This window comes from Pipistrellus kuhlii, unplaced genomic scaffold (genome assembly GCF_014108245.1).
Source record: "Pipistrellus kuhlii isolate mPipKuh1 unplaced genomic scaffold, mPipKuh1.p scaffold_m20_p_8, whole genome shotgun sequence".
Taxonomy (NCBI): domain Eukaryota; kingdom Metazoa; phylum Chordata; class Mammalia; order Chiroptera; family Vespertilionidae; genus Pipistrellus; species Pipistrellus kuhlii.
This window is the reverse complement of record NW_023425584.1, coordinates 20,526,706-20,551,763: the sequence shown is the minus strand read 5'-3', so window position 1 is coordinate 20,551,763 and position 25,058 is coordinate 20,526,706. Positions and strand designations below refer to the sequence as shown.

The 25,058-nt window shown below is 37.8% G+C and overlaps 1 protein-coding gene across 4 annotated transcripts in view; it reads right to left on the bottom strand.

The window, feature by feature from the left end:
- Positions 1–25,058, bottom strand: part of JAKMIP2 (janus kinase and microtubule interacting protein 2) — a 133,380-nt gene that overhangs the window by 16,673 nt on the left and 91,649 nt on the right. For 2 of the 4 annotated variants that reach the window (XM_036424373.2, XM_036424372.2), the window contains exons 3-16: positions 24,549–25,046; positions 20,512–20,721; positions 18,415–18,513; positions 16,891–17,037; positions 16,080–16,217; positions 13,680–13,736; positions 12,500–12,619; positions 11,104–11,232; positions 8,123–8,206; positions 7,394–7,456; positions 4,523–4,621; positions 3,266–3,364; positions 1,531–1,584; positions 596–661 (exon numbers count right to left, since the gene is read on the bottom strand). In XM_036424373.2, coding sequence (XP_036280266.1) covers positions 596–661; positions 1,531–1,584; positions 3,266–3,364; positions 4,523–4,621; positions 7,394–7,456; positions 8,123–8,206; positions 11,104–11,232; positions 12,500–12,619; positions 13,680–13,736; positions 16,080–16,217; positions 16,891–17,037; positions 18,415–18,513; positions 20,512–20,721; positions 24,549–25,046 — 1,863 coding nt within the window. Of the gene's footprint in view, positions 1–595; positions 662–1,530; positions 1,585–3,265; positions 3,365–4,522; positions 4,622–7,393; positions 7,457–8,122; positions 8,207–11,103; positions 11,233–12,499; positions 12,620–13,679; positions 13,737–16,079; positions 16,218–16,890; positions 17,038–18,414; positions 18,514–20,511; positions 20,722–24,548; positions 25,047–25,058 lie in introns of those variants that run through there. The other 2 variants (XM_036424374.2, XM_036424375.2) reach the window with 2 other exon arrangements.

Sequence of the window (25,058 nt, the reverse complement as noted above, 5' to 3'; positions counted from 1 at the left end):
ACAACAACAAACAAACAAAAACAGTACAAAACAAAACATAACAAACAAACAAACCATCACAGACACAGACAACAGTATGGTGATTACCAGAGGAAAAGGAGGGGGGGGGGGGAGGTGGCAAAGGGTACATGGGGGTAAATGGTGACAGGAGATCTGAGTTGTGGTGGCAAACACACAATGCAATGTACAGATGATGTATCATAGAACTGTACACCTAAACCCTATATAATTTTATTGACCAATGTCACCCCAATAAATTAAATTTAAAAAGTTTCAAATATACTCAGTTGAATTTTCTTCTAACAAAACTGTTCTTTATCAGTTTCCCATCTTGGTAAGGATTGCTTGAATAATGTAACTTAGAAGGTTTCCCATTTTTAAAACATTCTATTTTTAAGAGACCTCAAAGCAAGAATGATCCATCCACCCACCCCAAAACAGTGTGTAGATTTTTTTTTGGGTATGTGTTTTCATTCTATCTAGGCTGTCTCATCCTGAAAAATAAAATCTTTATTAGGTATTCAATAACCCTACCTTGCTCTTTAGGTGTTAAGTCAGACACGGAGATAATTTGAAAGTCAGTACAATTTATTACCTTCTCTGCCAAGGACAGCACAGTGCTGGCCTGAATTATGGCCACTTGTTCTTCATTTCTTAAATTCTGTGAAAAAGAGAGAAAAAAAAATAAACTGAAGACATTTCAGGTATTTATATTATCAGAAAATATTGTCTAAGTGCTTGCCATAGACACAAGTGCATGGAACCTTAACATATGTTCTATTTAGTAGTAATTCTTAACAAAGAGTTCATTGAAAACCTTATATATAAAAAGTATATTGTGAGTTTTTTATACCTCTCAAATACTGACTTGATTTTATTTCACTATAAGCATCTTCATTAATAGACATGTTATGAGAAAAGCATAAACCAAAATGAAATAAAGAGTAATCTCTGCATGACAGTTTCATGCGATTTCATTGATAATGTTCCCTCCTTTGACAATTGTTAAAGGGAAAAAATGGTGTAACTCCTCAACCTACATGTATCATTCATTTAATATCTCAAAGATTAGTCCTCCCACTGAATAAATATGCCTTGACCATGCCTGGAAGGTGCTTTTGAAAAGAAAAAGGACTATAGCTTCCTGGTCCTTTTTTATGTGGCTGCCACCAACCCTACTATTTAGCACCATTTGCAACTGCATGACTGATTAATTTCACATTGGATGCATCCAAGCAACAGTCAGAAGGCAATCAGCTTTAATCACTGCAGATGTGGTTGGCATTCAAATCAGAAACCTGCTCACGAAAAGCATTTTACCAGTTCCCATTTATGTTAATATCTTTCAGAGATCCTTACAATCCTTTAGACAAGCTGTCTGATAAACTTGTTTCTCTCTGGAGAGCTACATCCTTCAGTGAACATGGCCTCCCACCTGCTATTATTTCACACGTGACACATTGGCAAGGATTTCTTGCCTCTTGTTAGGCAAATTCATGTCTTTCCTGCACTTACTTAACTCATACTTACCCCATTGTCACCCAAGATATCAAGCTGCTTTATGAGATCAGGGATGTTCACATCCTGTAAAATCAAGGGGATACACTCAAGTCAAAGATACAAATGTGGCTTACCATTCTCCCAGTGCCCCAAACTAATATAGAGAAAACATTTTAACCCTGCAATTCCTTGGGTTTTCAATCAGGCACGCCTGGTTTTAAATTTCCACTGTGCTTCTTATAAGCTGTGTGAACTTTAGAAAACTACTTAACAGTTCATTCTCAATTTTGCGAATTGCAAAATAAAGGTAAAAAATACTTCCTTCATAGGCTGATCTTGAGGAGAAACAGATTATGTACAAAGGAGTCCAGAATACAGTGAAGGCTTGCATTAGTTCATTAACTTTTTTATAAGAGTTGTCCATATTTTCAGCCATTGTAGACTTCAGGTATAAAGAAAAATAATAGGTAGTAAATATAAATAATGAGCCAACTTCATTCTAATTAATGGAATTCTAACTTGGTTGAGATTTTGACTGCCACATAAACTATAATGCAGTTCCTTTCTTTATTGAGCTTTAATTTCATCTTTTGGAAACAACTGATTTTTACTATAATCCTGACAGAAGATTAAAGCAAGTAAATTCCATTTGAAAGAGTTCCTTTGGATATAAATGACATACATTGGATTATGTTGCTTATGATTTATCAAAAGAAAAAAAGTATCCAAGGAAAAGATGAAGCAAAGTACTTTCATTGAATTAGAGCTGAGTAAAAAAAAAAAAAAATACTTTGTTTTACAAATTTTCTCGTAGCCCAGGAAGGCCAGAGTTCAAACACTGTGAAAGTGGTTTAAGATGAAAGTCAAGGAAGCACAATTTTATACCTCGTCCCCTCCACCTACCCCACACTTTCTACCTCCTTAGTACCACTGTCTCCTCTTATGTTCAAATGCAGTATAGCCACAGGGGAAAGTCTAGCTCATTCCCATAGGCAGAGAGAAGGCAACTAATGCAGGATATTTGGCAGCTCAAAGTGGGAGCGGGAAGGGCCATGCAGAAGGTAAGGAGAGGCTAGGAATAGCAGGGGCTTCCCAGCTTTACTTCTGGAATAGATATTTGCCACGTGACTTCATTACATCGAAGGACAATATTGATCCCAGGAGATGGAGCCATCTCCATTCAACCTTAATATTATTTTCAATGTATTCCAATATCACTACAGATAGAAGTATATTTTGTTGAACTGAGCAATATGTTATAAACTTTCAAAAGAGAAATCTTCCCTAAATTAAACATACCTAAAGAGATGGTGACCTACACAATTTCAAGGTCTCTTTTAATGCTGAAATTCCAAGATTATGAATTCCACAGCATTTACAGCCAACATCACAACAGAGGGACTCAACAAGTATATTTTTACCCACATAGTTGAAATATGTTTATTGCAGTACTGAATTCATTGAATGTTTCCTCTAGTTAATTAAAGGTCATTATATTAATATTTTGAATTAATATTGTTTATGATACTCCATTCTAAATAAGCATGGCTTCCTGTGTTCTTTGTTTTTTTACATTTCACACATTTATTTTATGTTCTACAGATTTTCCAATGGACATGACTCCTTTCAATTGTTACCCAGTTTTTATCAAAATGACATCCAGGGACCAAAAGACAAAAGTCATGAGCAACCCCTCCCCCGTGGCTTTTCCAATTCCCAGTTTTTCTACTTTCTTACAAACATAAAATATCAAATATCTGCCTACCTTGACACCTTCTTTCATACAGTAGATCTGGAGAGCACTCACACCATCTGAGAATGGGTGAATTTGTAGATTAAATGGAGGGGACCGTCTCTCTCTTTCCTTGAAATATAGTGGAGAATATATGGGCATTAAAAAAAAGCAACAACTGATTAAACACTAAACCAGTTGTCTGCTATTTCAGCAATGTATCAATATGACATTTGGAAAAAAAAAAAGAATTCAAGATGTTCATGCTTAAATTTAATGGAAAAAACTGATTCGTCAACAAAGGTATGGAAGGGAATTTATAGATAGTGTCATTCAATCTTGTAAATTTTTTTTGATCAGGGAAATGTGGGAAGTGGAGTTGCAATTCAAATTATCTGAATATTTAGAGCTTCAAGTATCACAAAGAATTATCTTTTGACCATGAAGTTTTATGGCAGCTAACAGACTTTTGCATATTCAATCACTCAAGCTTTATGAATAAGATACTGTCTATGGACTACCAAAGACAACTCTTTTTCATTGAAGTATACTGACTGCTAACTCTGTCCGGACCTAGTTTGAAAGAACCTCAAGAAGAAATTGTTGGCAGAATAAGAGAAATAAAATAAGAATGTTTCTTAGCCTTTACATTTTAACATACATTCAACCAGATCCTAAGCCAGATTCTACATGATATAATGAAAATCTTATTTGATATGTTTTACTTAAAAAACCAAAAAACTCTGAAATTTGGTCATATTAACCAAAGTATTTCCAAAACAAGTTACCTTGCTTCTTAGCTTTTGGCATAAATGCATTATAGACTAAAAAAGTTCACTGACAAATTCAAATGTCTAATGATAAAATAATTTTGCATATAATACATTTTGAAATATAATTCTTAAAGTGACCTTTTTCGAGCCAGAATTAAATGAAGGATGGAAATAATTATTTAAAAGCAATGAATCATTGATGAAGTTTGAAATCGATTCTTTCAATTATTTAAAATTTATTCATTAGTCTTGTTCATCAAGGCATTAATAGTGCTGAAAAAATACAGTTTCTGGGCAGACATCCTAAATTGCATCAATGCTTTACCACTCACTAATCACAGGACTTGGGCAGCGGATTCAACCTTACTTGCCTCATCTCTAAAACCTTGATAGTGGTTGTGAGGCCCAATGAGACTATGTAGCTGAAATGCTTAATTCAGCACCTCACACATAGCATGTGCTCCATGTGTGCTAGCTGTTATGATTATTATCATCATTATGATCATCATTTCCTTACTTCTAGCTCTAGGTTTCGAAACTCCAGCAGTTCATTCTGGTCTCTGGCATCCTGCAGTTCCTGTTGTAACCGGTGATTTTCTGCCTCCTGCTTTTCTATCTAATAAAGTAAATCCTTGTTAGGAGAACATTCCCAATACAACTTTACAAAGCAAGCATAGATAACATTCATTTGCTCAGTGAATTAATCATTTAGAAAAAAAAGTCCCAAGTAGATGTGACTATGGCAAGTATTTGGCTTTCCTTCTAGTTATCCTTCAATTGAGTTTTTTAGGTCATAGAGAAAAACACCAGAGGACACCTCCATTCATTGAGATAAAGTCTAGAGATCCTATGAGTAGTGGATCTGAGGGTACTCATTATGGTCTTGTTGGGGATTCCAGAAGCAGATTTAATGGGGTAAATAATGGAAACTTATACCTCTTACTTCTGGAGTTACAAGTTGTCAGGAAAATGATTTAAAAAACAAATCTCTGATAGACAAACTTGGCTGAATTCTAGTTACCTTCAGAGTAAAGCCAAACTTCTCAATATGAAATTTAAAATCCTTGATATTCTGGTTACCAGGTAGCTTTCCAGTTTTAAATGTTACCACTCTTATATCAACACATTCACAGATTCACATGAACACATACACACTAGAATCTAGAAACCCAGATCTACCCCATGCACTGACTACTTCAGGATTTGCTTTGCTCATCTGTCTGCCTAAGAGGGGTCCCCCCACTTCTTTTCTAGGTGAGGAAATTCTACACTTCCTGGCACACCAAGCTCCAATATCTCCTACTATAAGAGCTTCCATGTCTACCCATTCAGAAATAATAACTCCTCCTCTGTTTTCCTATAGGGCTGTCCTATAGGACTTCTAGAATAACCTGAAGAAGCATGGAATTAAATTGATTGTGTATGAACATGCCTCACCCTATAGACAAGGTCCATGTCTACAAGAATTCAACAAATTTCATGATCTGCAAAGGGGTATAGGCTGCCTTTGATATTAGCTATTCAGGTAGATATTACTCACAGTAATTATTTAAAATCTTAAAGTTAAAAATAAAAAATAAAAATATGGGCTTTTCAGCATAGAATGGATTTTATTTTCCCAAGTATACATACTTTAAGTAAGATGTTTTGCTTTATTGTTTTTTCAGTTTTGTTTCACTCTTAAAAATCTGAGCTCAATATTCTGCTTTTAGCTCAAAGAAATCAAGACCAAATGAAATTAGACAGAAGACATAATGGGAATTATTTTTTAGATGATAAAGAGATGTAACAACACATATTATTGAGCACCTCTGAGCATGCCACTAAAGTCCTTTTTTTCTTATAGTCTCATGATATACAAAATTTAGAGGAAAATAAAGATGGGAAAACAGTGGGCTGCATGGCATTGATTCAAGCCAATTCAAGTATTTTATACTAGATTGTTGTGGTCAAGTAAATTTTTTAAAGTTTGTAGAAGCTGATTTAGATCACAAAAAGATCCTACTTTCTAGCATCTTGGATTGGGATTAGAGATAGGATATTTGGGGAAATTCCTGGTTCTGGTGTTTAATGGTAACAAGTAGATAACTGGTTTGCAGTTGTAATTCACAGACTAGAACCAATGTGTAATGAAGTTTCTTTGCAGGGACCTTTAACCTTTCTGAGAGTATGAGTTCTCAGTCCTGAAATACTCACCTACCTTGAATCTATCAGCCTTATCTCTAATCATGCATGATGTGAGATAGGATGTTCTAACTCTGCCAGGCCAGAGGGAAAAGAGGACAAGTATTGTCTTTCCTTTCCCCCCTGGTTAATTTCTATTCCTTGTCAAAGCTAGTAAATACTGGCAGAAATTATTCTAAGAAAACTTCTATATAATTTTGGGTAGACATACAGAATTATTTCCCTTATTCCAATGGGCTTTTAAATTCTGTTTTTGTCAAGAAAAATATAAAGGATTATGTTGCAATTTTTAAATTACATTCTTGGAAAGTGAATAACAAAAAAAAAAAGCCACCATTGAACTTAAAATGATCTGTTATATTTCATTGCCCCCAATCAAAATAACCTGTCAATTGGGACTAAATCAGCCTTTTGCATCTTGATTTGTTGAAAGAAATCCTGGACATGGAATTTTGTGCTTTCAAGGAATCATTGCCCAAGTTCTTTTATTAAAAAAAATAAAAAAATATAAAAATTAACAGCCAAGTTGAGCAAACAAGACTAAAAGTAAAAACTGTCTGTGATAGGCTAGCACATGTGTCAAACACAAGGCCCGCGGGCCAAATCCGTCCCGCCAGGCCTTGCAATGTGGCCCGCACCACGCTGTCATCACTGCACTCCGCTGCGTTTCCACCACAATGACAGTTTATGACTGTTCAGTAAACCATTCGGCCCACGATTTAGGCTGGATTTTAGATTTTGGCCCCTTCTCTGATTGAGTTCGACACCCCTAGGCTATAGCATGGTCTCAAAGTCATAACCTGTCAGTTCCTAGCACAAAATAACAAGTCCTATTCATGGTGTGCTTTTTGTAGATGGACAAGCACATAGGATGTGTGCACGTGTGGGTGTGTGTATATATGTATATATGTATGTACAGCATACATACACTATATATATATATATGGTTTACACATCAATAGGTGTCAGGGATCACATCCTTTTGCGTTGGCACACTGCCCAGCACAGAGCCATGCACACGTGCCACTCCACTGATGGTGATGGCGGTGACAGGGATGCAGTCGAGCACGCAGCAGAGGAGAATACAGCGCCGAGAAGCCGCCCCTTCCCTTGGCCCCTGTGCCACTCCTGAGAAGACCCCTGCTGCTCCTGGATCTCTCATCATTGCCTCCTCTGCCCCACTAGGGTATTGCGCCCAACATACCTTTTCTAAAAGCTCCTGGTTTCTCTTAATGAAAAGTTGTTTATCTTCTACCCAGTGTGAATCCTGTTTGACAAAGAATATCGCGCAGTCAGCATTTCAGAGTGGCATGAAAGAGCCCGTGTTGTCAAACCACTTTGCCAGAGCTGCCTTCTTTTCACCCAGTTTGTTTGCCTGCCAACTACTGGCAAATGACACCCACACCTGCCAGCTCCTTATTCAAAGACACTGGGGCCACAGTTACCAGGAAAATTTAACCCCCTTTTCATTGTCACTCACTACCGCTACCTTTTTCAGTCTGAACAATCCAGGACCAGCCTTCTGGGGACTCAGAAGTGACCACACAGGCAAAAAGTGACAAGGGTCAGAATGCACACAGGCTAGATACATATGGATGGAAAACATTAAAATGCAGAACCATAGATGTAGCATAGAGGCAACGAATGCAGCTGCAGGGCTGGGTCTTGGTCTTAGGAGTTTATGACCACTCTAGGCTATTGGTACAGGGCTTCTCTTCCTCTGGCATTCTCTCTCTCGCCCAACCTCATTTGCTGTTGTAGCTGGGTGCACACTCTGGCCAGAAAAACACCAGGGACAGAAACATAGCACTGAACATTCTGACACATTTGAGAAAGGTCACTGTGGAGAGCCAAGCCGTGTCCTGGGTGTGGCCCATGCACAAGGGTGATCTAGAGGAAGGTCAGATCAAATTGCCAGCAACCAAATGCCTACCTGCCCTTTCTGAGCCAGGGTTGCTTCCAGATCTTCAATTTTGGCTTTATACCTTAGCACCTCTGCTTGGAGCTGTTCTTGAGCCTGGTGGAATAAAAAATCCAGAACTCAGTAAGTAAAACTTACTTACTTCAATATTTTTCTTCCCCTCATCTTCCTTGATTAGAACTCAACAAGAAAAAAAAGAAGAATATTCTATGACCAAAGAATCCCTTAAAACTATTTTTATGATCTAAATTCTTGTTTAAAACTTTCAATGGCTCCTTTTGCTATTGGGTTAAAATTCAAGCTCTTTAATTTGGGATTTGAGATTTTCCATTATATTTCCAATTTTTTCCCACTATTCAAGGAACACTACAGTCCACCCCTTACTTGCTGAGGATCTCCCTGACTCTTAAATATGCTTTGTGAGTCTCCAATTTGCTCTCATTTGAAAAGTCTTCTCCCATTTTACCTCTCCAAAATCTTTCCATTCATTCAGTGCCATCTTTGTGACCTAAATCTAAATCCAATTATTTATGTATGTATGTGTCCATGTATATGTCAAGTATTGTGTGTAGTAATTGTTTTGATCACTGATCTTTTAAGGAATAACCCTATTCATTTAGTGTAGTAATACATTCTTAGGTACTCTTGCATTTTTTCTGTTTATGATTCTATTTCCTGAAAAAAATAGGTTTGTTTATTCTGAACGTACATTTTTTTTTTCTCTTCTCATATGATCCACATAAATTCTTTGTTACAAAGGTGAGTAAAGTCAGGAATGGTAGGTATTATTTTTATTCCTTATTGTGAGGAGAATCTTTTTTGAACTGTTAAATATTATACTTATCTTTATCAGGTTTAAAAAATGCCAAGCTTAATATTGCTAAGAATTATTTTAACTTCAAATGGGAGTTGAGTATACTCTATTTTTTTTCTTGCATTGAAATAATTTTATTTTTTGTTTTCATTAATACTATTTCATTTATATTATATTGTCTATTTTTAAAATTTCTACTTCTTTGAATTTACTACGTTGTTTTTTATCCAGCATCTTTATTCATTTTAGACTACCCTGTTCTCCCGAAAATAAGAATCCTCTGAAAATAAGACCTAGCGCATGGAAAGATAAGACATCCCCTGAAAATAAGACCTAGTGCAACTTTGGAAGAAAAAATTAATATAAGACACTGTCTTATTTTCGAGGAAACATGTTATTTTGCTTTGAATGTTGTGTTTTTTATTTTATCTTATTCTAATAGCCAGAGATCAAGCTAAACCTTTATTTAGATGGGAAAGTGAGGTAAGAGAAAGATAACTAATTTCTATATGACCAGCTCTCCAAAACACAAGGCATATGCTATTATTTTAATCGGCAATACTGTATTGGTAAGAGTGCTTAATATATGCTGATAATGAAAACCACAACTATTATAGTTATAGGACATAAATATGAAGGCGCACACATATACCCTTTTCTGATGATTGCTTTTTTGTAAACATGTTTACTCATATATATGCATGTGCATGTACATATGTCACCACTTAAAAATATATAACTAAGTAATTAACAGTAGGTCCTACAATACCCCTCAGCATACTCTAGACTAGTGGTCAGCAAACTGTGGCTCTCAAGCCACATGTGGCTCTTTGGCCCCTTGAGTGTGGCTCTTTCACAAAATACAATGGCCTAGGTGAGTCTATTTTGAAGAAGTGGCATTAGAAGAAGTTTAAGTTTAAAAATTTGGCTCTTAAAAGAAATTTCAATCATTATACTTACTGTTGATATTTGGCTCTGTTGACTAATGAGTTTGCCCACCACTGCTCTAGACCAAGGGTGGGGAACATCCAGCCCACAGGAGGTATAAAGTCCATGGGTTAGCCCTGCCAGAGCATTAGGGGTGAGTTCATTAAATGTCTGACCAGATATATAGCAGGCTAATTTCTACGTTATTATTTTGTATGGCCCAGAAATCATGTTATAAATATCCAAATGGTCCCTTGGCAGAAAAAGGGCCTGCTCTAGACCCTCTAAATAAGGAGGATAAAACCACTGGGGGATCACACTTCTTTTTGCCCCTTGTTAATAAATCTATGGGGCAGTTATGGCATGGTGGTTCTAACTCTGAACTCAGAAAGACTAGGTTCAGATCCTATCTGTAATCTAAGCTACATATTCTCATTTTAATTGAGCTAACTAAGCTACATTTAACTCTTCCTAAGATATTATTTCCACTCTTATTAAAAGAAGATAACAAAATCATTTAATGCATAGAGCTATTTTAGAATTACATGATATTAATGTATATAACGTGCTCAGCACAATGCCTGGAACACAGCAAGCACTAAATAAGTGTTAAATGTTAGTATTGTGAGTGTTTATTTTTATATTTTTGAAATGTAAAAAAATGAAAGGAACATCTAATCCAGTAAGACTTGAGCTGGAATCTCAGTTTCCCACTTATTACCTGTGTGATCTTGGGCAATTCAATGAACCTCTCTCAGCCTCAAATTCCTCTTTTACAAAATACCTACCTTTGGGAGCTGTCACAGGGATTAAATGAGATGTTGGAAGTGGAAATTCTTGGTAGGTTGTCAATGTAATGCTGTGTACTTATTAACTAAGAAAAGAAACTGGCTAACCATTGCTTTTGAAAGATTAAAGTGGTGGTGTGTGCTTTTTTTCCCAAGCAAGAAACCGAAAAAAAAAAAAAAATGGATTATCAACATTCAATATTGTCTAGTTTTAAAAAATGTAAGTTTTCAAATAGCGAGATACTCAACTATCTAAAAGAAACAAAAGCATCGATCCAGGCTGGTTCTAATGCTTCTAGATCCAAGGCTTGTTGACATAAAAGATACAACAGTTCAAAAGCCGCTGAGGAGAGGAGGGCACATGGAAAGCTACCCTTATTGATATTTTTATGTCCGTGATTCTTTGATGCTGCGAGGGCTGCATAAAAAGCCAGTTCTGAGCACTCTCCAAGACACTCACTCACCTTGGCCTCCCTTTCAGCGTCGATGATGCCTCCAGTCTGCTCCTGCAGGAGGGCATATGCTCTTTGGAGGGCCTGGTACTCTTTTGTTAGTTGTCGAAATCGTAGTTCAGATTCTTCAGCTGCTAAACTCTTGAGGTAGAAAAATAAAAAAGCCAAAAAATAATTATGCTATGTTCAGGTCCTGGGTCCAATGTGAAATATTAACCTACTTTAAAAAAATTATCTTTATTGTTGAAAGTATTACAGTCCCTTCCCCCACACTGACACCATCCGCCTCAATCCTGCCCCCTCCCCAGGCCACCCTCCCTGCACTATTGTCTGTTCATGTGCTATGCATGTAAGTCTAGAAGTTAAAGGTTTGTTTGATTTTGAATTCTATGTGACTTATTCTTAATTCTGAAGTATGTGGATGGACAAAAATATTGTAGTACTTTAGGGGAGAGTGTTGGGGGCTGGGTCAAAAGGTGAAGGGATTAAGAACTACAACTTAGTGGTTACAAAATAGTCACAGGAATATAAAATACAGTGTAGGGAATATAGTGAATAATATTGTAATAACTATGTATGGTGCCAGGTGGGTACTGGAAATATGGGAAGGGGGGTACTTTGTAAAACATATGATGTAATACTTTCAAGATGGATACCACCAAAATGCTTTACTATTTATTTTAATAGGAGAAGCATTTATTTATACATTTCTAATTATTACCTCTTTGGGCTTGGGTTACAGTCCATATTGGACCCAAATGAGAAGAATGTATATGCTGATTATGGGTCCAAATTTGAGAAAATGATATTCTTAGTTTTAGTCTTACTTGTTTTCAATACATTCATATCCAACAACTTCTTCCCCAGATAAATTATGAAAAACAGTTCTGCAGCTTAAGATCTCAAATTTTAGAGCACAATACAATCACCAGAAAGTTCTGGGAAAAATGCAAATTTTGGGGTTCCACCCAATAGATCCTGGGTCAGGAGCTGTGTAGAAGGGTCTAGGTGTTTTCATTGTAATTGAACTCTTTAGATGGTTCTGATGGGGGTGGTTGACAGTGCACACTGCTTAACAGTGTCTCAGATTATATCTAAAAGCTTGTTTCTTGGTTCACAGATTCTCTCGCTGAAGAATTCGGGACCATAACTTTTATTTTGAAAGAAGTCTTCAAGTTACAGAGCTGAACTTTAGAGAATCTTGTAAAAGGGCTACATGACACAAGTGAACTATTTTCTAAGAGGTAACAAAATCAAGTGTGCTCTCAAAATTGGTCTGAAGTCTTGTTTCACTATTATGAAGTCATTTTGTGCAGTTCAAAAAGGAGATAAAGAAGTGAAATGATTTTTCTCCCCCTTAAAAGAAAGGTTTGGTGACATTATAGCCAAAGACTAGAGAAAGGCTTACTTCATCTAAGTCATCATCGGGAGTAGCTGGTGTTCGGTCTGTTCGGAATGAGGCCATGGATGATGTCTCTGAGTCCATGGAGTCGTCGTCATAACCAATAAATGGGTCCAAAACAGGCCTCTAATGGAGGGAAAGTACATATTTATTGACATAGGTAAAAGCAAAAACTTGACACATTATTAAAGCACTGTCAACTGGCATACATGCAAAGGATTATAAAAGACATGGATTCTTTAATGTTTCCTTGATGAAATAAAAATATGGAGATGTCCATAACAATTCCAATGAATGTTTGTCCCATATTATTCAATTTCTGATATTTTTTGGAAAACTCACTAATATTGGCTCTCTTCATAGAAACTTCGTAGCCTCTTTTATAGTAGTAGATTGCATAACATAATGAGTTTATGTAATTTACTCCTTTCTGTATTAAAAACTAATCAAGGGGCTCTGAAAGGCCATGCATCTCTATGAAGAGAATTATCAAATCTGAAGTCTTATCACCTAATTCCACAACCAAATGAAATGATGTCCCCCCAAAAAAACCAAAAATAAAACAGACAAATTAAACAATAAGACTTGGTGATTTTATCTATATTATAAAAACCCAGTGGCCCTAACACCATAACGACCAAAGATCTGCATGGCTGGGTGAAGCTGTGCGCTTGGCAAGGCTGTGGCTGCGCGATTTCATGCGCTAGGCTTCTAGTTATTTAATAAGAGGCTACACAGATATTGGTAAATTGGGAACATCATTACCCATAATACTGTGCAAGCAAATAATGAAAATATATTCATCAGTGATAGGGTAGGTATTAGATGCTAATATTCAATGAGAGACATCCAGTTTTATGTGTCACTTGTACGTTGGAGTGTGACTCTCTCCAACTTGTCAGATAACCCTTTCTTACATCAAACCTTCTGGCTTCCTTAACTCAGAGAAAGTCATACTAAAGAAAACCTTTCCAGGTTAAAATGTCTTTGACTTCTTTCAAGAGAAGAGATTTTTTTCTAGTAAATAAAGAAAACTGTCAAGAGAAGAGATTTTCTTCTAGTAAATAAAGCCCATGGTTTGAATTTCTCAGGAACATCTGACTTATCACATCTTTGCAGGAAGATTCCTTGGCAAGCCTCACTTCTCTGGCTGTGGCAAAGCCTGCTAACCTAGTTTTCTCGTTACCTTAATTGGCTTGGAACTTCTTCTATGCTTTCTTCTGCGGATGAGCTTTTCTCGATCCTGGAAAACAGACCAAGGACATTTCAAACCTTGAATTGGTACATTTTTCCTTATAGGTTTTGTTATTGTTTGCTTTGTTTTGCTTTGCAAAGACAGAGTTGTTTTTCCCAGAGACATTACATATTTCTATTAAAGTACAATTATATTGCCTGACTGACGTGGCTCAGTGGTTGAGCAGCAAACCATTAACTATTCCTAGTCAGGGCACATGCCTGGGTTGTAAGCTTGATCCACAGTGTAGGGCATGTGGGAGGTAGCCAATCCATAATCCACTCTCATCATTGATGTTTCTATCCCTCCCTCCCTCTCCCTTCCTCTTCCTGAAAAAAAAAGAAAAAGATTATGTTGTATAAATTTTAGCAACATTTGGGTTTGATGCTTGAATGTTTTAAAAGTAAGGCTATTCTACAACTTATCCTAATAATCTATATAGATCTGAAAGCCTCACAATGAGAAAACACAGTGTTTCTAATCAGAATCCTTTGTTTTATACTTGTAGATCAAATAGCTCTGAAAATAGTTACTCATTTTCTCCCAAAGCACAATGCTGCAGTTTTCTCAAACCAAAGATTACTTTCAATTTAAATGTTGAAAAAGTATCATTTCACAACAAAGGAAAGCCTATTCTCTCTTTCAATTACTTGACAGGCATAGAAAACTACCTTAGACTATTCTTGGATCCTTGTTCTCACCCACAGCCTCTGGAGATGGGTACAGTGTCTTGGTTGAAATCATCTAGTGCAGTGATTTTCAACCTTATTCATCTCATGGCCTATATAAACTAATTACTAAAATTCTATGACATTAGAAATAGATATATTTTGCCGATAATACAAAAAATAGGTATAATTTTGATTCATTCACACTGGATGGCATTGTTGTGTTGGCTGTTGTCATATTTTTATTTGACAATCTTAGGGAAAAGAAATCAGTGTCCCTAGTCAGGTATTGCATGTTTCAAAAATTCTTGCAGCACACTGGTTAAAAAATCACTGATCTAGTGGCTTCTGAAGGGTGGGGAGGTTCTCATTGGAATTTTCAGGGAAGCGAAAGTATATCTAGAAATAATGATTTCTTGATTCATGCTTGTGAATAGAGATATCCTGGGAATCTGGTGTTCATCTACTAAGTACTTCAGATATTTACCGTACAAATTCAAAGGTAGGTGAAGTCAGAGTCTGCTTGACATGCCTCAATGTGTCAAAATTCTGTAAGAAACTTTTAGCTTAAACTCATTATACTTAAAACAAAACAAATTTCTCAAGCCCTCAACTAGTGAACCTGTCAGATTTATATGTTACAAAGGGTGTGGAAGTGAAGGGAGAGGCATAGCACTTCAGAAGGCCATGTTTGATAAATAAGCTGGTTTAAGTCATATTAACCTTTCTGATTTCTCACTTTTATGTGTAAAAATATTTTGATCATGCAATTTCAACATATCTGAAACTTAAAAAAAAGTATGCTTAGATTACCCTCTTAGCAGAGTATATGCATTAGAACATATACTCAGCACAGAACATTGTAAAAGGATAAACCACAAGTAATCATTTACAAAAGTTATAATCTTTTCTTCCCTGGGCTCCACATCACCTTCCTTACCCTATTGGGAGACTAAGTTTATGTCATTTATTGCCTAAAACCCCCATCACCTAGGACCTTGCCCTGGTCCTGAAGTGAGAGCTACCAGAGGTGTCATTCACAACCCAAAGACAGAGTCAGAGAGGAAACCCAAAGGCATTAAAGGTCTTAATCTGGAGCTGTTGGAAACACGGACGTTAGCCAGATGCCAATGGGAGTAACACCTGGTCTACCTGCTTCACCAGGTACTGGAGTCATGGTCAGAAGATCTGGACTGCAGTTTCAGCTCTCTCACTACTTGTGATGTGGCTGCTCAACAAATATTTAAACTGAAACTATGTGCTAGGCACTGAACTAGGAGTTGGGAAACAAGAAGCATACAGTCCTGTTATTATTGTACATGACCTATTTAACCTGTAGGTCTCAGAATCCTACAGGAGGCAATTATAAGATATACCCACATGTCCTACCTACTCACTGTACAATGCATTTAAAAGTTTGAAGCTATTATTTGCGTTTCCAAATTAGTTAACAGATCAATTTGTTATAATTACTGATGATCAGATTATAATTAAAAAGGTATAAAAGGTTAAATAATATAAAGTACTTTTGGAATAGAGTCTCTTGAACCTGTTTACATATTATACATAGAAACTTGGCCCTTTGGGGCTAACCCAAAATTACTAAGTGCTTCCAGTGTATGCTGGTGCCTTGCCTACTTGTCCTTGGGAACGGCTTAGGGTTCATAGATTGATCAAGACCTACCCTGGTGAGCTCATCAATAATGTTCTGCTGCTCAATGACCTGAAGTTTGAGAAACTCTGTCTCTTGTTCTTCATTAGCTTGATCGAGGTCATTCAGAGATTTTAATTTTTTCAAGGGCGGATGGGTTATTTTTTCTTTCTGGATCGGAAAAGAGGAATGTACAGGAGGAGACTTTAACCATCCCAAATGTTGGTGATTAACATAAACAATCTATAGAAACTTTATGAGGCTCCAGCTAAATTCGAAAATTGCACAGCTTCAATATACACATGTCCCAACTAAAACTCTCAGGTACACTTTATCTGCTAGAATCAGTCAAAATCATTGGCAATGTCTGGAGGTCCTCACAGCTGCAGTGAACGTCTGTGAAGGAGTGCATTGGCATATGACTTGTCCATACATAATACAAAAGATGGCTTCTATCCCCCCACGACCGTGAAAGCTCTGAGAAGATGCAGGTACCACTGCACAGTTCTGTGAAGGGCACATTAGTGGAATTCTTGGAAGGCGGTTTCTGGCTGAGGAGCGCTATTGAAACTGCTTCTCTGTTTCAGACCTTTTGCAGAGGGTGTGCACATTTCTGGAAGCACTCCCACTGTTCTGCAAATTTAGAAGCTCTGCAAAGTCCAGAGCCAGCAAGCATCTTTTGCCTCCCCCCCCCCCCCTTAAAGGTTCCTTGCTTACATAAGGAAAAATCTAAGCTTTCATAAATAGCATTGTATTTAAAAAGCAAAGCTGAGAGAGAGCAATAAGTCAGGTGACTGGGTAAGCTGAGAAAGGAAGCTGTGGTTTTAGAGCCTGGGACACCCACCATTTCGGAATTTTCCTTGGTAATGGCCTTCAGCTTCTCCTCCATGCGTTGCAGAGACAGCATCAGCTCATCATTTCTCTTGGCGAGGCACTTGTTCCTTTCCAGGAGAGGTTTACACTGTTTTTCTGTTTCCCGCACGCGCTTCAACTGAGGAGACACAAATCACAGTTTCCTGGAATGGCATTTCATCACGTTCTTCACAACCCTCCAACAGTCTATGACCTTAAAGGTGGTGCTGCCGAGGTTCTGCTTCTGGGAATGTTCAGGAAGAGGAATTGCACACCTACTCCCCTAGACTCTTCCAGCCGAGGTATCCCCCTCTGCTCAGCCCCAGCCCACCCTGCTCGTACCTGCCCTGGGCCTCATTGGCGGGAAGAATCACACACACACACACAGTCACTAAGTAGTACAACCAGCACTCAACCCAAGCCTGGTTATCCCCAAAACCCATTCTTTCCATCAGAAAGCTTGCCAAGTCTCCTGACTCACACTAAAGCTGTTTATTTTTAGGTTAGTGTTATTGATTAAAAACAAAACATATTTCTGAAACTCAACTAATATTTGTGTTTTAGAATAACCAGTTCTCACCAAGCCCTGGTAAAGTATAGTTGTGCTGTTACCTAGCCACAGTAACCTGTGACCATACTCTGGTTGGCCCCTTAACTAAGGCAGGGTTTTTCAACCTCTGCACGCTAACATTTGGGGCCAGATTGTACTTCTGTGGTGACAAGCTGTTCTGTGTATTGTAGGATGTTCATCACATCCCCGGTCTCTGCCCGCTGGATGCCAGTAGTTCCCTCCCAGTTGTGACAACCAAAAATGTCTCCAGATTTTGTCCAAATTGCCTCTAGTTGAAGAATACTGGTTTAAGTTTGTAAATGTTGGCATAGGGTAATCATGAACAGTCTCCCCATTTCCTCTCAAAACTCCCATTTGGATGACATATTTTATGGTAAATAATACATTTCCATGTCAACATTCTCATGATTACTTCATTCATTTCATACTAATGGTTTTGAATGTGAGTATGCATTGGGGTTGGGGGTACCAAAATAAGGAATGGGGAGGGGTGTAACAAAAATAGCAGAAAGGCTGTTTAGGGTACTCCTTCTTTTTTATGAGAACCTACCATTAGGGGAATTGGTGAGATAGGAAACTTAGCTACCTATGAATACTTTAAAAAGCTCTTGTGATTCTAAAGCAGTATCCCCCAACTCTGTCCTAATCGCCTTTTGAAAACTCCCATCTTATTTCAAAGACCAAAGCTGAATGTATATTGCATGATAGAAGTCAGCGTAGTGGGTAACTTCAGAAGGGGTCATAAGAAGCAGAGGTCTGAGATACTAGTGATCTTCCACTTACTCATCTGGGTGGAGTTATATGGGTATATCACTTTGGGCATATTTATTGAGTTTGCCTTTATTATTTGTGGATTTTTCTCTATTGTTATACATCCATAACATCATATGCACTTCTATCACATAATGCTTAACCCCAAAATAAAACATTCTGATTAGAACTCACCAATTCATTTCGTTCATCTCCAAGCAAGGTATTTCTGTCTTCTAATTTTCTTATAGTGGCATTCAATTCAGCTATTCTTTTTTGATTTCTCCGCAAATCCTACATATGAAAGTTAAAATGGGTAATTTGTCAACAACACTATTCACAAAAGTTTGAATACAGTTTATAATAGTAATAGGTTTACGTCCTTTCATCTGGCTTATGAGGTGAGAGTAAAAATGTTCTTTTATTCAGAGAAGAGCAAATATTTACCTTTTTTGAACCCCCAATATTTATCACCTGGGTTTAAGACCAAGCCTAGTTGAAACTGCAGATGACTTTTATATGGCAGCTACTCCCTGGAGCTTTGACTCCTAGCAGAGGGATAGGTAGATGTCTGGATCAGCTTATTAAATCTGTGAGCTGTGAGATGACCGTCATGTTGTGATTACAGGAGGTTCAAGGAGCATTCTTCTATTGTGGCTACATATTGCTTCCCACAGCTTAGAAAGTATCCTGCTATGAAACTTATCCAAAGAGCTGGGCTGGCATGTCTCAGTGGCTGAGCGTTGACCTATGACTCAGAAGGTCACTGTTGGAGTCCCGGTAGGGGCACATGTCAGGTTTGAGGGCTCAGTCCCCACTGTGGGGCCTGCAAGAGGCAGTTGATCAATGATTCTCTGTTATCATTGATATTTCTATCTCTTTGTCTCCCTTCCTTTCTGAAATCAATAAAAAATATATTTAAAAAAATAAACTTAGCCAAAAAGGTTATAGAGTATCAGTTAGAAATAGGGTTTGTAAATTCCTGCATATTCCGTGAGAAGGTTGGTGTATGACCTTCATGCGTAGAAAGAAACAGACTATAGAATAGTCATTGGTGGTATATTTTGCTTAGGGCAACTGGCTTCCTAACTGGCATAATTGTCATGGATCAGCTTACACACAGCAGTCATGGCTTACTTCTATTCTCTAGAGTCCATAGGACCATTATCATCATACTCTTGCAATGCCATTATCATCTTACATTTTGATAGTGCTGTATTGTTGACAAGGCAGTTTCACACTCACTATATCCTTCGATTCGCAGTATCTTAGAGGATTCAGCAGAACAGGTAAGATTTGGGGAGGTCTAACTTGTTCAAGATTTTGTGGCTAGTATCAATAAATCAATACCCAATATGTATTAATTGCTAACCATGTGTTCAACATTTTACATATCATGTCTTCTAAAACCTAGACCAGCCTATGGATACCACTATTGCCTCTCATTCACAGATGAAGAAACTCGACTAAGGTCACATTGTAAATGGCAGATCCAGGATTTGAACTAAAAGGTCTGACTCTAGAGCCCATTCTCTTGCTAATTATCAATGATAGAACAAAAACTTACATCTGCTAACTCCAAGTTCATCAGTCTTTTTCACCACCTACTGGGGTATAGATATCCTGAATACCCTTTCATAAATTATTCATTACTTGGTTCTAAGTACTACTTTGGAACCTGTCTCTGTTCCTAAATAATTCATTTTCATCTTTTTAGCAGCTAAATGATTTGAAAGGTATGAAAGTCAATTATATACAAGCTGATTTCTATTGCTGCACTGCTGAAAATAATGTCTCATATAAAATGATGAACATCCACAGAAATAAGTGGCAAGTTCAATCAGACTAGAAACGTTCAGAGGATGATATAAATGCATTAGCCTTTTATAGTTACACATTCTGACCCTGTGATGATAACCATCCTTACCAATTTCCAACCCAATTGTTCACACAAGGGAAAATTACCAGTCTTGGCACGAGGCAAAGCATTTTCATCTAATTTATGATTCTTTATAACAGGCTGGAGTTTGAACAGATATTGATGGCTAGAAAAATTCTATGAAGGATTTTAAAAGATCTGTAATTCTCTTGTGACCTGCTAATGCAGTGTACACCACTTCATTGTCTATGAGTTTAGAAAACCGTGTTCCCAAGGTACTAGCTGGTTTTATAGTAGGAGATGGAATTGATTTCTTTGTAGTAAACAGGAAAAGAGCTTAAGTGAAAAGTAAAACTTGAGAGCTAAATAAAAGATGACTCCTGAGTTCGTAACTTAAACTTGAACAGACTTACAGGGCTGCTGCAGTGCTCGGAGCCATCTCCTGCTCTCCCCGGGATTTCTCGTTTCGGGCTGCTCATGTTACACTCAGCTTCCTTGACCAGAAAGAGTTGCTCATCCAAAGCCTCCTTCTGCAGTTGGAGTTTCTGTACATAGCCTGTTTGAGTCTCCAGTTCCTTTTCCAGGGAAAAGATGATCCTGTCCTTGGCTTTGATTTCATCCATCTGAATTAAATGACACCCAGGACATTTTATTCAACAATGCTGTAAAGAAATGCATTTTTACAACAGCTTTGAGTTGAACTTCTTTCCGATGATTGCTACAGAACGAAGTCATGAGTACATCTAGTGTATTAAATTCATGAATAAGGTGATGCTGTGTAATGAAGGCCTATCCTAGGCTAGTTAGGTATTGAAGAGAATCTTTTTCTCTCTCTCTAGTATGTTCTGGGTAGATGCCTTCACTGAATATATTGTTTGAAATGGTTTGGGTTGGTTGAATATGGAAAGAAAAGGTTTACTTTAAAATGGGGCATTAGCCGGAACCGGTTTGGCTCAATGGATAGAGCATCAGCCTGTGGACTGAAAGGTTCCAGGTTCGATTCCGGTCAAGGGCATGTACCTTGGCTGCGGGCACATCCCCAGCAGGAGGTGTGCAAGAGGCAGCTGATCAATGATTCTCTCTCATTGATGTTTCTAACTCTCTATCCCTCTCTCTTCCTCTCTGTAAAAAATCAATAAAATATATAATAAAATGGAGCATTAGTGTTCATAAAGAGAGATGCTAAATATTCCACGTCAGTGTTTCCCAGAACAATATTGGATGTCACCTCCTCTTTGGGGGAACAACCTTTGAGTTCAGTTCAAATAGCAGTAGCCACTAGGAGTAGGTCATTTTGTAACTGAAGAAGTTACAGACTTCCTAGGAGCCTAGTCATTTCCAAAGGCCAGTATGTTTGCATCCAGGTTGTGAATCTGCAGTGAGGTCCTTCCGTGGTTCATGTTATCTAGCTCTTTCCATTCCTACCCATGTTTCAGAGCAGCCAATTCTTAGCAACCATTTTACCCTTCCTGTCAGAAAGCCACTGTTGGAACAAGAATAGGGATGGAAAGTACATGGTTTTATTAGCACTTCTTTCCCTCCTCCTCCTGTGGGAGAGATTTATTGATCCTAACACTCATTTCTGCTAAGTCTGCGCATGGCCTCAGAAATATTTCTCAACTAAAGGCCTTTAACATTTGATACCAATTGTTCAGAGTTATTGCTTCAAAGATACTCAATGGCTTTTAGATTGATTTGGGGTGGCCATTGGGCTAAATTCCAAGTTACCAGATGATCTTGTGATATCATCTGGTAGCTTGGTGAGAAATTGGACTGTCCTGTTAATTTGGAAATAAAAGCATGGTCTTCAGTTGCTATCTCCTGTAGAAGTTTGATTGCAATGTTATTCTTTACTGAGCAGCACATTCATTTGTCAGACCTGTCATCTATGGTGTTATTTACAATTTACCACAGTTCCAGATATGCATACTCCTAGCTGGTTCTGATGTAGCATACCCAATTTGCTGGGAAAGTACCCCATTACTGCTCATATCATCATCCTCATCATCGCCACCATCACAACTGAAATGTATTGATTTTTACCACATTCAAGGCACTAAACTCAGAACTTTACATACCTTATTTTATTAACAATCCTTTTATGGAGGTTCAGCTATCACCATTTTAGAGATGATGACTGTGTACCAAAGGGTTAATGTGGTTATAGTCATGTGGCTAATTGATGAGGCCTGATTTTACATTCAGTCTTCTGACTTTAGAGCCCACTCTATTCCACTCTATTAGTTCTATGCTATAGACTCCAAGGTTATTTCCAGCATTTCCCCAATGGTTTCCTACAGGATATTCAGTGATTAGTGTGAGAAGGCTTTATTGTATAATAGTTATAAGAATGCACTGTGGTCTCAGAACACCAGAATTTTCCATAGTTCCGTTCTTAGTTGGGATAGAAGTATGTGTATGTATATATATATATATATATATATATATATATATATATATATATTTACTCCTGTTTTTCTAATTATATAATTACTCCTATATATATAAATAAATATATAATTACTCCTGTTTCTCTCTGCTCCAGTTCCAAAAATGGAGCTGGGGTGAGGACAGGAATGGGATAAGAAAATAAAAATGAAAAATGCATCTGTATGATTAAAAAAGTTTACCATGTTATTTAGTTTATACCCAATTTTTGAATGATTCTTCAGTTAGCTTAGATTTTACAGTTATTAAGAGGAATTCACATCTACTTCATCTGTGTGCTGATGAAACATCATAGAGAAAACAACCCATCAGTAAGTAGATGTGCTTGTAGATTTTACACTGAAAACCATCAACAAACAAAAATATTTAGTGTAAAGCTTCCTTCCCATTTACCTACCTGCTGACTCCATAGTTCACAGATCTGATTCTTCATCAGCAGCCACTGTTGTTTCAAAAATCAAAGGCAGGGCAGAGACCAGTATTTCTATACTGTTTTTGGTCTCCTTTGTCAACCAGTGAAATATATAGAATGCATTGCAGGCAGAGAATTCAGAAAGTGTAGCAAAGATAACATTTTACAGTCACAATGTATTGCAGTACATGTTTAGTTTTTTTTTTTTTTTTAATGTTCTATGGTAACCACATTTTACTTAAAATTGAAATCCTCAAGATACCATCCAGGGAACATAATTAGAATTCTTAGGAAAGAATTGCTTAGAACTGGGAGACACAAGAGGGAAAGTAATAATTTTCCCCAAGAAAGCACTGTTCTTATAAAAGTATAAAGTACATTCTAACAGAAGATATTTAATTTGATAAGACATAACTAATGCTAAACATTCTGAGTATATGCGTATAAATGCAACTTCTAAAATATTAGAAAAAGTCATCCCAGGGTATTATAGCTTTCACACAATAATATTTGTTTTATTTTTTTTGACATAGTGAGAGACCAATGTTTTTCTATTGTATTAAAAAGAAAGACTGAACTCTGTTGGGGTTGAAGTAGGTCTTTGAACTTGTTAACCTGTTAACCGAGCAGGACCTATGAATACGTCAAACGTAAACACTATTGGGAACGGGTAGGACATATGAATAGGTCCTTGAAATATATGTTGCGCCCTGAGAGGGACGGTATATATTTTTTGTAATCTTTATAATTGTTTGTAAAATTTATAATTTTTTAATTTGATGTTTTCATTTTTTTGTTGGTATTCTTTTCTATTTGTTTGTAATTTTGTATTTTCCTTTGTGCTTTATATATAAATAAATGAAAAAAATATTTCATTTATTTTAATTAAGTATAAATAAAAAATATAAAATTACATCCACTGGGCGTGACATACTGACACGTCCTAGTGAAAGAGTATGCGCCCGTTGTACGTTGCGTAATTAAAAAGGGAATTCCCCAGTTAACAGGTTTTAATAGCAAACTTAAGAATAAGCGACTTAGGAAGGACACCCAATTTAAAAATTATAGTGACCCCTGCTCATTTGGAGGGAACTCTATTTTAAACAGGACTGGGAATTTTATAGCTCTACCTACTCCTTTCAAGGCATCGTTCCTAGAGAGAAGACTGGTGAATCGCTCAGGATGTTCCCAGCACTGCCTCGTCTGAGACGTCTTGAGAGCCACAGACACTCTCCTTACCCCTCTGAACATTTTCACAAACGGGCACAGGGCAGCAGGCTGATTTTGGAAGCGTTCATAACTTAGAATATTTTTATAGACATCCAAGAAAACGTGAGTCATTGAATAGATAGTTTCTGTGTGTATCGGGCTGGAAGAACCCAGGTTTTTTGTTTAATGAGAAAGGTGATCCAAAAATCTTTTACATTTTTGACTGTGTCTGTCTGTCTGTCTCCTACCTGCCTGCTGATCGACCTAGCTTATCTTTTGGATAGAACACGAGACAAAAGGTGGGCACTGTGTGTAATCCACTCATAAGGAACACCTGATCATGCAACCCCCAAGAGAACGGCTCTACACGGAGTTACTAACCAGCCTCCGGATATCCCGCTCGGACTCCCACTTGATCTTCGAGATGGCTTCCTGGTGGGACTGGTGCTCGCTCCTCAGGTCCCCGGCCTTGATCTTATCTGCCTGGATCATATTGCTCAAGGCCTCGTCCACCTGCTTCTTGGCCGTTTTCAGGTCCGCAATCTCCTGCAGGAGCTTCATGCGCTCCGCGTCGAACAGTCTCCGGGCCTCCTCGCGGGCCTCCATGGTGAGCGCGGTCCTTACTTTGTCGCTGCTGCCGTCCCGGAGCGCGCACAGCGCCGACTTGAGCCTCTGGATCTCCCCGTCCCGCACCTTCACGGTCCTGGCCATCTCCTGCTCATGCTGCTTGATGAGGTTCTCCCGCACGGCCTGCAGCTCCTTCATCTTCTCCTCGTGCAGCTTGGCTTTGAGCTCGGTCACCAGGACGGTGTGCTTGCGCTGCTCCAGCTCGCGGATCCGCTTCACTTCCTGCGTCTTCTCTCTTTCCAGCTTCGATACCTGAAGGCGGAA